Below are 16,542 nucleotides of genomic sequence, written 5' to 3' on the forward strand. Positions count from 1 at the left end.
TAATAAAACTTACATCGAACCAGATAGGGTGAAGTTTTTGACTGAAAATCAAATTGTTATCATATAATTGAAAAAACTAGAGATTTTAAAACTTTATTTCAATACTAGTAATACAAAGCATTTGTTACCCTAATTTGTGTTCACAATTCACATAAAAATTTGTTGTTATCTTAATTTCTTTATTTTGAAACGAAATGTGACGTAGAATAAATAAAGTACTATACGTCAATATATAAAAGTCAAAGTTAATTAAGGTTGCAGGAGTGATTTACAGAAGCACTTAATCATGTGAAAGCAAAAACTATTCAAATAATATTTATGAAGTTAAAACTATATTTAAATTGCAGTTATTTATGAGTGGATTAACAAAAACTTTAATAATATAAAGATTTTTGAACCTTTAAAAGCCGGATTTGAAACGACCGACCATTCAGGGGTATTTTGCAGTGTCAGATACACGAAAAATGTATCATTTATTATTTATACCGGCAATTATTTCAATCATAAGCACAATTTTTATCTACTTGTGGTTCAAAAGGAAGTTTTCGTATTGGAAGAGGAAGGGCGTGCCGGGACCAAAACCGTCGTTTCCCTTTGGTAATGTCCGCGACGTGATAAAGCGCAAAAAACAAATTTTCCAGCCGTACTGTGACGCTTATTTTCAATATAAAAAGAACCCCATGGTTGGCCTTTACTGCTTCAATATACCAGTACTGTGCATCAACGATCTAGAACTAGCCAAACATATTCTAATCAAGGATTATGACTATTTCCAATCACACGGAGTATTTTCAAGTTCGGAAACCAGCGATCCTCTCGGAGGTCATCTCTTCCATATCCACGGCCCAAAGTGGAAGTCTCTTCGATCAAAGCTCTCCCCAACATTCAGTCCAGCTAACTTGAAGTCACTTTTCCCTCATGTAAAGAAAGCAGCAGAAGAAGGTCTGGAGTACGGTGACTTAATGTATGAGAATGGTACACCTATCAATTTTACTGAATTTTTTGGTAAATACGTGGTAGAAATAGTCGGTAATGTCGGTTTTGGAATTAAAAATGATGGCTTTAAAAGAGGCGAAACCGAGTTTCATGGGCGATGCCGACAGTTTTTTGAATACACGTCAATATATTGGTAAGTTAAAGTTAATTTTGATACACTGAAATGTGTCACTTGCTTTATTAAATTTAATAAATAGATAACATATATTTTTTTATTAATTTCAGGACAATTATAAGAGGCATTGCGTTTTTCGCTCCAGAATTTTTCAAGAAATTCGGCCTGAAGCGTACGGATCCCGTTATTAATAATTTCTTTTATAATTTAGTCAAAAACGGAGTGGAATTTCGTAAAACGAACAATTATCGTCGCAAGGATTTTCTACAAAGGCTTATTGATTTAATGGATACAGATAGCTCTCATCAATCAGGTCAGCTATTTATTTTCAAAACTATACAATGTTTCATCAAGTTAAAGCTACATTAATGTTTACACTGTGTACAAATACTCTATTTTTGCGTATCGAAGTTTAAAAATGAAACTATTTTTTTAATGTTTTCTAGATAATTCCCCGACTATGTAGTCGTCGGAGGTATGAAATAACTTACGTAAATGGTATTGGTAACCCGGATGATTAAACATTTCTACCTAATTCTTTTAACAACTTTTTGTATGACCTTTACAGCAAAGTCCAAAAAGATGCCTCTTAACCTAATGTCTAACATTATTTCCTATAAATTCGTCTGTGTTACTTTCATTCCCATGGCTTGTTCAGTATTATTCCTGTCGTATCCATACATTGGACAGTCAGAACATGTCACACCGTCTCTTCAGTTGTATTGCTACAAGGACAGGCAGCACATTGTCTAACCCTGAACCTGAATACGACGTAAAAATAATTATTGTTTATTGTTAATTTTTAGAAGCTGCAGATTCTCACTCTTTCACACTCATTGACGTAGTAGCGAACACCATGCTCTATTTGTTTGCGGGCTACGAGACATCAGCTACGACGGGGCGTTACGCAGCCTACGAGCTGGCCAAAAACCCCGACGTGCAGAGCAAAGCTAGAGAGGAAATATTAAGGGTATTAGCGAAATATAATGGGCAATGTACTTATGAAGCTCAAAATGAAATGACTTATATGAATATGGTTCTAGAAGGTAAGATTCATTTCAATTTGATTCATTATAATTAAGGGGCTTGAGGAAAAATCACTTTTTGACAGTCGTAACCCACTAAAGCCAATCAAACCGTGAGCTTATGCCATTCCGATACAAATTCGATTAGCGACTTTCGAAGACTGATTTTGTCTCAAGACCCAGTTCTTTATTAGCAGCCTCTATACACATACAGTAAATTTTTAGGCATCCTGATTTCCTCAGGATATTTTCCTAACCTGTATGAATTGCGGGTAACCTAACGGGTATTAATTTCGCACATAGATGGCACAATATATACAATGGTACCTCGATATACGATTTCTCTAATTTACTTGTATTGTGAGATTACTAGTAGCTGGACGAGCAATATTTTGCTTTGAGATGAGTACACTACATACTACACTAAGAGTTTCTCTCGTTTCGTTTGTTTGTTATTGCTTTTTGTACATTTACAAAACATTATCACATTTATTTTTATAATCATGGGTCCGAAGAAGATGATGTCTATTGAATTAACGCGAAATCATTTTCTTATTCAAAACACTAAACTCAGGATTTTATAAATCTCTATCTCATGCAATAAAACCCTGTCTATCGTAGATATATACACTATTATCCATCCCTTACAGAAACATTGCGAAAATATCCACCCTTGCGAGCTCTCTTCCGCCGATGTAATGAGGACTACAAAGTTCCCAATACTGATATAGTTATAGATAAGGGTACGTTACTATTTATACCGATACAAGCAATACAAATGGATCCAGAGATTTTCGAAGATCCAGAGAAATTTGATCCAGAGCGATTCACCCCGGAGAAGAAGGCTACAATGCATCCATGCCAGTGGATGCCTTTTGGAGAGGGGCCAAAGAAATGTTTAGGTAAGCTAAATATACTATTATCTAATATATAAAATTCTCGTGTCACAGTTTTCGTTGCCATACTCCTCCGAAACGGCTTGACCGATTTTGATGAAATTTTTTGTGCTTATCCGGTATCTATGAGAATCGGCCAACATCTATTTTTCATCCCCCTAAATGTTAGGGGTAGTCCACCCCTAAATTTTTTTATTTATTTTTTAGACAAAATTTTTAATTTCTATTTTTTTTATGATACAACATACAAAAATACATACAACCCCTAACTTTCACCCCTCTACGATCAACCCCTATTTTTATTATAAATGATATACATGGCAAAATGACGTTTGCCGGATCAGCTAGTTATGTATAATAATTACCGAGAAAGGTACGGTGGCGGTTGTTCAAATAAAACACTTTCTTCGAAATCAACTGTCTTTAATGGTTCAAGACAAGATACCTGAGAGATAAGACCAATAAGGGTTGGAACGCTAAACTATCGTGTGTAAGTAAAGTGACAAATTTGACATTGTGGGAACGTGAATGCTATTTTATAATTTATATTTTATTTTGTAAATAAAAGCTTTACATTACAAAGAACCAAAAAAAACATTTTTTTATGTAACTAGCACTTATAGACAAACACGACATACACGAAGAGATTATACAAATATTGAATAAAACAATTAAAATTACAAAAACTAGACGAAAATCGATTTTAAAGTGAATTAACTTTCTACGATTCTCCAATGACAACATCTTAATGTACTCTAGCCTGGTTTCTTAGCCTGGTTTATAGTACTTCACATTTGATTATATGACATTGGTTGAATATTGATTTTTATATATCTTATTTGGCTATTTTTCAAACTATTTTTTTTAAATTAATCATCATTAATCTATTCCAGGTGTACGACAAGGCTATATTCAATCTAAGATGGCATTGGTCCAACTTCTTTCGAAATATGAACTGTGTTTGAATGAAAAGACCGAGAACCCTTTGAAAGTAAACCCGTCAGCATTTTCTTACTCCCCATTAGGTGGAATTTGGATAAACTTGAAAAGAATTGACCAGACGTCGTAAGCTATAGTGTAAAACGTCATAAGCGGGAAATGGCATATTTTTCTTCAGTTGCAGTGAATTTTATTAGTTGTTTATAATTTTAATAGTTGTTTTGCCATGTATATTATTTCTAGGAAACATTTTTAGTTCAATAAAAAATAACTATTTACTGTAACAAAAAATAGGGGTTGATTGTAGAGGGGTGACAATTAGGAGTTATATGTGTTTTTGTATGCTGTATCATAAAAAGTTAAAACAAAAAAAAATTGTCTAAAAATAATTAGGAAAGGGGTTTGAAAGATAGATAGTAGCCGATTCTCAGACTTACTGAATATGCATAAAAAAATCCATAACAATCGGTCGGGCCACGAGAACACACGAGAATTTTATATATTAGACTAGCTGTACCCGCGAACTTTGTTTCGCCTTAAATATATTTTACAAAGCCCACCTTTTTAACTGCTATATTCCCAACATGTAACATTTTGCTATAGAGCCTATTAACTTTACCTTTTAAATAAAAACCTAACAACTAAATAAAACGATTTTTTTTTTAATTTCTGGTTTATGTTTTGCCAATTTCCCCCTGCATAAAAACCTTTCTCAGAGCCATCCAGCCGTCTTCGAGTTTTGCGATTGGCAACATATTTAGCGATTCATTTTTATTTATATAGATATCTAATAAAATCTTGTACTACATTTTAAAATTCAGCTAGTTCACGTTAAATTCATAAAAAATTGTATGTAGCCAGTTACTTTTCTATTAATTGCGAGTCTTAGGGTCTGTTTCACAATGTATGGATAAAGTACCAAATAGCTATGCAACATATAAATTATTTGGAAGATAAATTATTGTGCTATTTGACATTCATCGGACTCATAACTTATTATGTGACGATTAGCGCTATCTGACAGTCGTGAAACGCAACAATAGTGTTTATCCTACCAATAAGTAATAAATAGCTAATTTGGAACTTATGTAGAACTTATCCGTACATTGTAAAACAGACCCTTAATATTATTATCAAAATAAATAAATAGTTACGTCTTATGGTTGTATTAACAAAATTTTACGAGGTATTTAGAAAGTATTGCAACAAATAAACAAGGCATTGAGGTTTCCGAATTTTCCTAGCCTTTTCACTCTAAACATCTTAATTTTCATGTGTCAAAACATGACTCAAATATTCTTCAATGAGGAGTAAGACTAGGTTCATAGAGTTTTAAATTTAACGAATTAGGTTAAACGGTTGTTAACCGGTTATCTTGTCATCCTCCGAATTCGAATTAAATTATGCGTGTCCTTAAAATTTTGTACCTACAGCAACCAACTTTTTAGTATATTAATCAATGAAAAAAGCTTACTTAATTTGATATTTTATGGAATAAAGAATATTCATTTGTTACATTTGAAATGCTCTTAAAATTCATCTCACTACGTTAGCTACAGGAAAAGGTTTATGTAATATTTATGTAAGGAAAACATAATATATTTTCCTATACAAACTCTTGTCTATATTGTACTTTATATAAACTCTTTTGTAATGTTGTCTTTGCCGTCTGATCGACGATGTTTAATTTATGTCACTTGCCATAATATATGTAAGGTATTTTAATTTTTTCATTATATTATTTTACTTTATAAAACCTAGAATATAGGTAGGCTTTAAATGTTGTTTCTTTTGTATTCAAAGAGAAACGCAGTTGCGCCTTATTTATTTCCAGTATAAGCGATTGATACTATTATATTTATTTAAAAATATATTAACGTATTTCAATATATTATGTGTCAGGCACAGGGGGATGATCACCTACTTGTCTATAGATATAAAGAAAAATGACCTCAAATATATGTATATTGCGGTAATGGTTAAAACACAAACATTAATAGGATTTTTCAAAATTTCCTGCAAAAAAATATTACAAGCACGTGAATAATGTTGATATAATTGCAAAAATCGGAAGGTCTGAACTTAAAACGATGGCCTACTTCATAAAACTTATCTTGACCTATCACAAGTCAAAAAATTATTGTATGTTAAACCCTGTCTACCCTCATTTACTTTTTTTTTTGTTTTACACCGCAACGGAAGACTGTTAAAGAAATTCGCCCTGTTAATATTTAAGGGAACTATAAATGGCAAAAGAAGCTGTAGGTTCGGGCCTATGAAATCTGGCATCAAATAAAAACATACATATCTTCCCTTATTTATTGCTTACACAATACAGAAAATCACAAAACCAAAAAGAGACTTAAACGCATGTATCGTCCGCCCTACGTCTTGTCGAGGGTAGAGGTTCCTTAAACCGTTGCATGGACCTCCAACAGGCTTTTGCTGAAGCACTGTACGTGTCCATGTATTCAGACCTTCCTGGAAAGTCCGTGAACCAGCTTTGGACGGATATGGGAGCAACCCCAGTATGGACGGGCCCCGGAGGGTTTATAGTTGGTCGTACAGTCGGGGGGTTGTCAGTGAAGTGAGTGGGGTCCTTGTAACAACGTAATACTCCGAGACGATTGCTCTCGATTGGTATGGGTGCGCTTGATTGAGATGCGGCTATTATTTTTTCATAGTCCGATACTGGGAAAGCTGGAATTAGAATGTATGATATCATTTTAATATCTATTATGAGTGTCTGATGTGAAAGAATGTGAAATTAAAAGACTTAGGGTCTGTTTTACAATGTACGGATAAGTTCTACATATTAGCTATTTATTACTTTATATTGGATAAACACTATTGTTGCGTTTCACGACTGTCAGATAGCGCTTTTCGTCACATAAAGTCCATCATAAGTTATGAGTCCGATGAAGTGGCATATAGCACAATTTATATTTCAAATAACTTATGTGTTGCATAGCTATTTGGTACTTTATCCATAGGTACATTGTGAAACAGACCCTTAACCAGAATATGGGAGGGTAGGTACTCTCATTCCATGCGAGTTTATATAACATGCACAAATTATTGAAATATTTAGAAATGTAGATAATAAGTTATAATATATAATTATTGCTTTATTGTAGATAATTTTGTGTAACAGGTTTAATGCGAAGTAAAAAATTTAAATATACATGAACGAATATTACGCTTAAATTTAAGTCTCGTGCAATTAAATTGTAAGTAGTAAATGAACTTACATCTTTTCTTATAGGTAGCCTGATACATGGTGGTCATTTTAGTATCAAGATCGTCACAGGGGTGATCCAATATGTCATTTGTGACATCTACCATCTATAAAACGAATAAAGTTATTTTATTTAAAACCAAGTTAACAGGACAAAGTTAGTTTGGCGTATGCCTTCCAATTTATATGAAAAACATCACGTGACTAAGCGTATTCTAATATTCCTATGCAATTTTACATGACAGAAGTGGTAGCCTTCACACTAGGTAAACGTTATTAATTAATATAGGAAAAGGAAATAATTAATGGAGAAAATAAAAGTGTATTTTCTTGTACCTTTTTATGTATAGCATAGAAAAGAAATAGTGACGCTACAACCTTGGTCCAGAAATTCTTATCTTTTTCCTAATTATTTATTCTTAGTAGCTTGACACAATATATCGTCGATTTTTGTGCCTAAAGCATGCCAGTTTCCTTACCATGATCTCCTTCTTTCTTCGAGTGTTAAACGTGCACATAGAATAGGTGCAGAGCCGTGATTTGAAATCAATACTTTACGATTAAAAGTCGCATGCTCAAGCCACTAGGCCAACACTGTTCTATGTACAGCTTAGGTTAGGATTATATTGTTCTTATACATAATTTTAGTGAAACATTTCTTACCTGTTTCCTCAACTGTTCGTAATCTTGACATAGTTTCTGTTCCTTTTCGAGTAGTTGTTTATATTGTTCAACGCGTGGCGAGTATGAATGTGCATCGCAGTGGCAGTATGGAGCCACAGGTGCTGGTCTGGTTGTAGGTGCTGCTTCTGGTTTAGGCGGCTCACAGGGTCTGAAAGAGATATCAAGAAAAAAAGTGAAGAAGGGAAGCCAATCAAGCTATAGAAAAGAAGAATTGGTGGGCTTCTAGAAGCGCACCTATCGGTAAAAAAAATCCGCTCCTTAAGACTACATAATGAAATTTGCACTATTATGAACTACTTCTGAAATTATTACATATTCTTTATTCATATGCTTTACAACTATAAGCTACTACTACTTACTTTCCAACTATAGGCTTCGGAAATGGCCATTGATAATCAGCATTAACTGTTGTGTTGAAATCCATATTCTGGAAAAGAATGATGCATGTTTAATAAGCTTAAATGAAAGTCCTTCTCAAGGACAAACATACTTATTAATAAGTAATTTTTACTTTGTTATGCTACCTTGTGATTTTAGTTTATCACGTTGATATTTTTTAAATTTATTATCACTACTTTTGCTATTTGACACCCTACATAATTTAGCACAGCTTTGGAAGCCAAAAACTTGATCTGTAAAAGAATTTCTTCAAAGAGGGAAGATAAAAACATTTTGGTATTTTTTTTATATAAATCAAAATTGTGAATTCAGCCAGTAGGGGGTCACTCGTGGAGAAAAATTCAAAATTTGAATTATTTAGATTGTAAATTGAATTAATTTAATGAACTGGCATAATATGTATAAAAATTTACATATTTGAATAATTAAAATATAATTATATTTAATTATTCATATTAATAATTATTATAACTTTTTGCTCGCCACATTTTTCTACGTACGTATAATATTGTTTTCCTTAATTGGAGTAAGAAGGTGGCAACACCTTGCACAGCATATTTAAATGTCAATCGTCACAAGTGCCAACACCAATATTTCATACGTTGTTTCACAGCCGCCACTGTCAAGTCGCCTAAATCAAATCAAATCAGCTGTGTATTGCACACAAGAAACATGTAAATAAATTAATGTGCGTATAAAAATTCTGATGTGAAAATGTCCACAAAGATAATTGATAAAAAATCGACTCAATGTTTATGATAAATTTCTTGTGGAGTGATAATGGCGCGCCGAAGAAGCAGCGGAATCACAAGCCTGGCTTTTAACCAGAATCAAGGTGTGTTGACTTCCTAGTTAGTCACCCTTAGTTCTTTGTTCTCAAACATAAAGCGTGATATTATTCATGATGTGGATGACCGACGTGTGCATATATGTAGGTCGGCAATACGAGGGGTAATCGTAACGCTTTTACATTAAAATTTCTACGTAAATCTACGTAAGGCCATTGTCGCACTGGTTCCACGTGTTGTTTATATTTTTAGTTTGCGCGCCTACGTAGTTTAGCACGTTTTACGTACCACTGCGTAGCCTTTATGAAATCCTGAAGCTTGGTAAATATTTACTTTTATGTATGAAATATGAATTTAATTTTTCAAGCATTTTTTTGTACGTTACAGAAAGTAAAGTGTACAAATGTAAAAAATATATGGTAAAACTAATGGTATCACATAATTATCGAATTGTGTAAAAAATAAGGTTATTATAATTATACTTATTGATATACATTATAATATAAATAATATATTGTTGCAATATAAATTACATGAAAAAGTAAAATAATATTTCATGCTTATATTATAAGAATATATGTAACCATTGTTCTATTGTTATAATTATGTATATTATAATACAAAGATTAATTGTGGTTTTGTATAATGAATACTATAATATTTTCAGGCTGCTTCACTTGTTGTCTTACATCGGGCTTGCGTGTCTACAATGTGGACCCACTTGTTGAGAAGGCACATTACAGTAAGTGTTTTTTGACATTCAAACTAAGTATATAAGAGAAAAAACAGTTTAATTTATTGATTACCGACTACAATTTAATATTTGCAATTTTTTTATCAATATAATAGACAAGTGCCAAAGTTCTAATGTTTTTGGACTAATTCTAATGTATTCATTAAAAAACTGCATTCTTTACTTAAGTGATTATATACAATAATAATTATACTTTAGGAAACTTGTAGTTCTCTAAACTCATTAAAGACCTATTAATAACTAACTGAAGTCAATAATAATTACTCTCTTTAAATGCAGAATCAATTTTCACATATCTATCCAAAATTATAACTGCATAAACTAAAATAACTTTTGTTTACATCCTTTAGCAGAATAGTTTCTACCTCATTTTGAATGGTTTTTGAAATATTTTAAATTCAACACTATGTTATCAAAACAATGTTAATTTTTACAAAAACTACTAATTCAGTTTAATACATTTTTTAAAATATATGTGTAATGATTTTTAACATAAGAAAGTGTCCAATTACGATACTTACAGTCTCTATTAAAGGGGTGACAGTCTGTTCTTGTGTTTTAACATAATACAAGATGATTCTTGTATTATGTCCTGATGGATATGAGGTAGATATATAGCAAACTTACGCCTTGATTATCTATTTACTATTACTTCTTCACAGTTTATATTTGTTAAAGTCGGCTAATAAAATTTCAGCAAAATACCTGTCAATAAAATATATAAATTCCAGGCAAAGAGGAGTTGGGGGAAGTATCACTATGTGAAATGGTGTTTCGTACCAATTGGCTACTTTTGGTGCGAGCCCGAAGGCCCTGCAGCCTCATGCTTCTTGATGACCAGCAGCGTGCCTTTAAAGCCGAAGTCCTCTTCAAGTCACCTATACGAGCATTACGGGCCAGGAAAGATAAGTAAGTTCATGAAAATCATGTTGTATTCAAAATCATATTTATACATGATAAAGCGGCTCAGATACCCCAATGGAAAGCACCTGTGTAGAGGATGCATGGATGATTATTATGATATAATGTAAAAGTAAGCATCAAAACTACATAAGCTCAGTGCTTATTAATATGTGAGTTTAGACTACCCTCACAACATAGGCATGTTAGAGTTATGTACCTATTCCAGTCATCTATCACTTTTTACATTTGAAGAAATTGATTCAAAGCGAGTACCTCTTTTTAGTTTCGTATAAACAGCAACCTTAAAACTCAATAAGAAAATCCTAACCTACCCAGTATTTTATTTGTCTGTCATTACTTTTAAGAAACACTATTAAAGAGTACTATTAAATATATACTTTCCCAACACAGGAACTGTTTAGTATTATAAAAATAATAAGGTAACAGGAAGTCACAGAACAACTCAATAGAGCTTAGGGCAGACACATTTCTGCTCATTGATGAACCCGGAATACTCATTGAATCTATATAATATATATATGTTGTAGCGTAAGCTTATAGGCAATAAAATAAATGATTTAAGTGTCATAAAAATGTAACACAAACTGTATATTCTTAACGCAGCTAAGACTTTCATTAAAACTCCTTTATCAAAGTAAATACGATAAGATAATGAACAACCTTCACCAACTAACCCAGATATAAATACATCCTATTTCTGTGTATAATATATTAATAATTTAAACAATTGAAGTTTTATTATATTATTTTTTATACGTTGATCTATCGGAATACGTAGTCTAGTAGTTGATGTACATGGTACAATTTCTAAATAAATAAATCAAGATTGTAATGTGTTCATTTTGAATAAATATAAATTACGAAATCAACAAACAATATATATAGGTATATATTGTAATAATTGTCTTCCAGGCACCCTAAGAGGAAAAAAAGTTATATAAAATACTGTGTAAAGTGGTTATATGTTATAGAAAAGAACAATCGTCTAACTCTAAATCATTATAATCGCCGAAACACTTGATTAATATTCCGTCTACGAATTTGTGCAAAGTTAAGGACAAATCAAGGTTGTTTAACTTCCTACTGTTTTAAATATTTATTACATCGTGTTTTACGAATTTTTCTTCGAGATTTAATTTTTTCTCATAATATGTATTTATATCCCTAACTATGATTGGCTGAAAAAGATCGCTTGCTCGTCCGTCGTATTATTTTAATATCTCGAAATAGATAAGATTTAGTCACTAAGTTGACTGATATTTCAAAATCCAGTAACCTCATGAACTTTGAAGTTTCAAGTTAACAATACAGTGCATAGAAACTAGCTGATATCGTCTACACAGCACTACTACTAATCGTATAACATTGGCTTCAATATATATTTTAATAAAAAGGCAATGATAATATTCCAGAGTGGCGGTAGTATTAACATCTTCGATCCAAGTTCTATCACTGCCATCGTTACAGCGTGTCGCCTTGCTACGTACGCCGGCGTCCTCCCGTCCGCTGTGTTCTCTTGCGACGGATCCCAACGCGGTACAATTACTGGCTGCGCCTGCGCATCGGAAGGGTTCGTTGCAATTGTTGGTGAGTTCGTACATTCATTTAAATACATTTAAGGCGAACCTTATCCAAATTTTATTCGTATTAAAATTGTCTACTGAATAAGGGGAATCTTTTCGAAGCACCATGGGTTTGAGTTGTTCGGACTAATAACAACAGCTGAGTTTCATTATCGGACGTCAAGGCAGAATACAAAATACCATCCGTATCACCTCGATGTCCGTCGTTCCACAACTGAGCGTTTTTTAAAGCAGTTTTAGCGCACCACCACTAAGTAGAACCAGCTGCCCACTGAAGTATTTCCTAACCAATTCGACTTAGGGTCCTTCAAGAAAAGATCGTACCAATTCTTTAAAGGCCGGCAACGCACTTGCGAGCCTTCTGGCAATGTGAGTGTCCGTGGGCTATGGCATATCACTTAGACTGAAGTTTCGTTACTGAATCTTAGGGATCGTTCAAGTATATTACGTCACTCAATTTTTGGAGATTATTGACACCCCCGCCCCGTGTAACGCGCCGTAACGTTTTCTGTAACCAAGTAACGTTTTATTAACGTTTCGTGACCACCTAGTGACTCTTTATACCTAAAAGTTACCATTATGTGGTGTAAAGTACTAGAAAGTTGAAAATAATATTAACAATAAGGCGTAATTCAATCCCCGCCCTGCATCGTAACGTTTTACAAAAGGACCCCCTCCCAAAATTCGTTTCGTAATACTTGAACGCTCCCTTACCATTTTCTTCAGAAATTTTAGTCGACAGTTTTGAACGACAAAATTTGTATTACCAGGACATTTCTCGAGCGGTGAAAGGCGCTCAGTCCAGTTCGCCGGCGGTGGTGGGTTGCCATCAAACTGACCTGGTTTGCCTTAGTCTGTCCGCAAATGGTGCGAAACTGGCGACTGCCTCTGAGCGAGGTACAATCATACGCCTGTGGGATACCGGTACTAAGCAGATGATACACGAGCTAAGGCGAGGGTCGGATTACGCTGATGTGTACTGGTAATTATTGCATGGCCTTTCACGTGACATTTATTAATGAAAAAGTTATTTTTTTTATATAGAACAGGGGGCAAACGGGCAGGAGGCTCACCTGATGTTAAGTGATACCGCCGCCCATGGACACTATCAATGCCGGAGGGCTCGCGAGTGCGTTGCCGGCCTTTTATTAATATAGATACGCAAAACAGGCATATTAATTCAAAATTTCATCCGCATCACCTTGATGGCTACAAGTCTTCTACGGTCTGCTTCACAACACATTTTCTTTTGCGAACTATGGAATCGACTACCGACTACTAGAGATTAAAGAGATAGGGAGGAGCCCTCAAAGGCAGGCAACGCACCCACTAAAATAGGTGTATACCTAACATATAAAAGTTTTATTTATATTAACTTATGTTAAATTTCGATTTAACAATTTATGTGTATGAAATAACAATTAAAAATCGTAATTACCTTGTATACAATAAAAATGTAATCAAAATTGTAAAATGTTTAGCAATTGTTCTATCTTCTATTTAGATATATAATATATATGAACGCCGTTACAAGATAACAATTTTGGAAGTGTCAAATGTGATCTATTAAATTGGCCCTACTATAAGTTATCTTTCAATAAAGTTTAATAATAATTCTAGTATAAACTTCAACTGGTCGGGGTCGCTCGTGTGCTGCGTGTCGGATAAGGGCACGCTGCACGTGTGGGCTGCGCGCGGGAATTACGCGCACGTGTGCGCACCGGCCGCGTCCTCTACGCGGGCTCTGTGCGCTTTTACGGACGATTCCAGCGCTGTTGGTATGTATGCGGAAATACTAAAAAACAATATACCCATTACCCATAATAAACAAGTAATCCTAATCCTAAATACTTAAATCTTTGCACTATCTATTGTTATAATTTTTTAAAATTTCCACTAAATATGTATGAATTAAACGTACTAAGTGCAGTGCTTGTTGCCATGGATACGATTTTAATGGTAATAAACAAGGTACAATCTATAGTCCACGTTTTTTAGACCGCTGGTAGTAATTCTCCCAAATCCGTATACTGAATTAGATATTTTTTTTACAGTTATAAGTGAGGATGGTACGTTTCACAAATTCACATTCTCTGCAGAAGGAAGTTGCCATAGAAATGATTTTGAATATTTCCTACAGGTAAGATAATAACATTACTTGTATAGCATCAAGGGGTCAATCAAAAAGTTGACAAAAAATATTTAAAATTTTAATTGAACGAAATCATAAAACCGGAGTTAAACTTTTTAAAAATTTAAGAATTAAATTTTAATTAAAATTTACTGAATAAATGGTATCTTTAAACCTCATCCATAGGATTCCTAAAGCTTCTCATTAAGTGGTAGTGCTTAGACAAAGTAAGCTCTGGCTTAAAAAATTTTATGACACAAAGTTTTTGTATAAATATACAACAAATTTGAATGATTTTTATAATGTTCAACAGTATTTTAAAGTTATTCCAAGTGTACTCTTAATGGTCAAAGAAAACTTCCTTAGACCTAAAAATCAATAGTGTCCGACAGTGTCTTAAATAAGAAATTATCACAAAACAGAAATCTGAGGATCAAATACGGTCAAAGCCTAAGTAAGGTTGTACCGCCACGGGTATTTTTTTTAAATTATAGTATAGCTGTTGTAAAATTCCATCTAGTATAAATTATTTTTAAAATGTGAAACTCTTGTTTGCAGGTAGGTGATGACGACGAATTTCTGCATTGATATTTTATTTAATATTCATGGACCTAATTATCAATAAGCGTTGTACAAATCTGAAAAGCTAAAAACAATTTAATTTTTAAAAGTGATACATATTTTAAACACAGTACAAAATTATAGTGATCATGCATATTTTAATGGGATATTGCAAAAATTTATTATATAAGAATTGGAGCATTCATAATATATAATTTTCCGTATTTTAATCTGTTCAAATTTTTAATCTTTGACTTGTGCTTGTGAATTAATATTATTTTGTTGAAGTTTTAATAAGACCAATTTAATTATATCCACTGTATTGTAAATTATAACTGGAATTATTTTTTATTATTATTATATACACAAATGACTCAAGATATCTTTTGAGATAATCTTACTAACTTGCTTGCAAATACGCAGTGAAATATTGAGTGACCTGTTAAGTGGGAAATAAATATAAGACTACAAGAATCATCTTCAATTATTCATTAAAGGTTTACATTCAACATCCATGTTAAGAAATAATTGGAAAGTAATTAACATTTACTACCAGTTACCAAATCAAGAGTATAAAGCGGGCAAGAAACTTGACCAGGTATTCTGTTTAATTGTTTGGTTTACACGTAAATTGTAAGGAACTGCAACCATTACACCATGCATGCCTGTGAGTCATTTTAAGATAATTGAGGCACTATGTCCTATGGTGTTTAGTGTGCTTTATTCAAATCCGTGATATTATACACTATTGCATTTGTTTGTACCTAATGTTGTGGATCACCTATATATTATTTAAATATTTCGCTTACATTAAGGCAACTTGTATATCATTTACATTTTTTTAAATTTATATTTAATGTATCGCGCAATGTACATAATAGTTTAAATGTTTGTGATACGTCATTTAGCTTTTCTATATATAATTTAGTATTTTAATAATGACTTTAATCACTTGCTATTATAATACTGAAACCATTTATTTTTAAACTTATTACGGGATAATTGAGAGCTCAATGAAAAATATTTACCTATTTTGTTTTTAGTCATAAATTCTTGTGTAAAGCAACGAATTCTAAAATAATGTCTGTCTGGGTAAAATGTGATGTCACAGGAAGTGATTACTTATATTAAGTTTATGTTAAATTTATAGTAGGATTGAACTGATGTATATCTTTAAAATCATATACAACCCCCATAAAAGTTGTATGTGTGTATATAAGTGCATGTTATAAGTTAATATAGATATTATGTGATGGCTTGTTAAAGTTATGTATTTTAAGATAGAACACAATACATTGCTGACAAGTAGTCATATATATCGGAATATCATTTAAGGGTTAAAATTTGGCTACAAAGAGCACATTTGTGTAAATATTATATTAGGTTTATTTTTTTATAAAAATTGTGACAATGACAGTCTCCACAGTTTTTTATAGAAATGCTAGGTGTTGAGGAGTGTTCTCAATAGGGTATTTGCAATTTTCACAATAAAAGATTTCTTTTATAACA

At 32.7% G+C, this 16,542-nt stretch overlaps 3 protein-coding genes across 6 annotated transcripts; 2 read left to right on the forward strand and 1 right to left on the reverse strand.

Annotated features, from left to right (window-relative positions):
* The first annotated feature begins 414 nt into the window (after nt 1-414).
* LOC125051856 (probable cytochrome P450 6a14) lies at nt 415-4,164 on the forward strand. Its single transcript, XM_047652448.1, has 5 exons — nt 415-1,129; nt 1,222-1,424; nt 1,918-2,157; nt 2,787-3,038; nt 3,926-4,164. Exons 1-5 carry the CDS (start codon nt 465-467, stop codon nt 4,099-4,101), a joined length of 1,536 nt encoding a protein of 511 aa, XP_047508404.1. The 5' UTR covers nt 415-464; the 3' UTR covers nt 4,102-4,164.
* Nucleotides 4,165-6,276: 2,112 nt separating this feature from the next.
* LOC125051541 lies at nt 6,277-8,889 on the reverse strand. 3 transcript variants are annotated; one of them, XM_047651929.1, is made up of 5 exons: nt 8,793-8,889; nt 8,253-8,320; nt 7,873-8,041; nt 7,223-7,316; nt 6,277-6,671 (listed from the first exon to the last, which is right to left on the reverse strand). In XM_047651929.1, exons 2-5 carry the CDS (start codon nt 8,315-8,317, stop codon nt 6,334-6,336), a joined length of 666 nt encoding a protein of 221 aa, XP_047507885.1. In that variant the 5' UTR covers nt 8,318-8,320; nt 8,793-8,889; the 3' UTR covers nt 6,277-6,333. The 3 variants fall into 3 exon arrangements, with proteins under 3 accessions (XP_047507885.1, XP_047507884.1, XP_047507883.1); XM_047651928.1 differs by lacking the exon at nt 8,793-8,889 and adding an exon at nt 8,405-8,607; XM_047651927.1 differs by lacking the exon at nt 8,793-8,889 and adding an exon at nt 8,418-8,601.
* A 29-nt stretch (nt 8,890-8,918) lies between these two features.
* Nucleotides 8,919-16,540, forward strand: LOC125051538 (WD repeat domain phosphoinositide-interacting protein 4-like). 2 transcript variants are annotated; one of them, XM_047651923.1, is made up of 8 exons: nt 8,919-9,127; nt 9,748-9,822; nt 10,566-10,743; nt 12,171-12,345; nt 13,112-13,323; nt 13,962-14,119; nt 14,396-14,481; nt 15,031-16,540. In XM_047651923.1, the coding sequence occupies exons 1-8, from the start codon at nt 9,073-9,075 to the stop codon at nt 15,058-15,060; spliced, it is 969 nt and encodes a 322-aa protein (XP_047507879.1). In that variant the 5' UTR covers nt 8,919-9,072; the 3' UTR covers nt 15,061-16,540. The 2 variants fall into 2 exon arrangements, with proteins under 2 accessions (XP_047507879.1, XP_047507880.1); XM_047651924.1 differs by lacking the exon at nt 8,919-9,127 and adding an exon at nt 9,177-9,401.
* The last annotated feature ends 2 nt before the right edge of the window (nt 16,541-16,542 follow it).

Source organism: Pieris napi, chromosome 8 (assembly GCF_905475465.1).
Source record: "Pieris napi chromosome 8, ilPieNapi1.2, whole genome shotgun sequence".
Lineage (NCBI taxonomy): Eukaryota > Metazoa > Arthropoda > Insecta > Lepidoptera > Pieridae > Pieris > Pieris napi.

Coding starts and splice junctions, on each gene's coding strand:
- LOC125051856 (XM_047652448.1), top strand. CDS start 465: ATGTATCATTTATTATTTATACCGGCAATTATTTCAATCATAAGCACA. Junction 1,130..1,221: donor GAATACACGTCAATATATTG/GTAAGTTAAAGT, acceptor TATTAATTTCAG/GACAATTATAAGAGGCATTG. Junction 3,039..3,925: donor GGGGCCAAAGAAATGTTTAG/GTAAGCTAAATA, acceptor AATCTATTCCAG/GTGTACGACAAGGCTATATT.
- LOC125051541 (XM_047651929.1), bottom strand. CDS start 8,317: ATGGATTTCAACACAACAGTTAATGCTGATTATCAATGGCCATTTCCG. Junction 8,042..8,252: donor CCGAAGCCTATAGTTGGAAA/GTAAGTAGTAGT, acceptor TATCTCTTTCAG/ACCCTGTGAGCCGCCTAAAC. Junction 6,672..7,222: donor GGCTACCTATAAGAAAAGAT/GTAAGTTCATTT, acceptor TTCTAATTCCAG/CTTTCCCAGTATCGGACTAT.
- LOC125051538 (XM_047651923.1), top strand. CDS start 9,073: ATGGCGCGCCGAAGAAGCAGCGGAATCACAAGCCTGGCTTTTAACCAG. Junction 9,823..10,565: donor TGTTGAGAAGGCACATTACA/GTAAGTGTTTTT, acceptor TATAAATTCCAG/GCAAAGAGGAGTTGGGGGAA. Junction 14,120..14,395: donor GGACGATTCCAGCGCTGTTG/GTATGTATGCGG, acceptor TTTTTTTTACAG/TTATAAGTGAGGATGGTACG.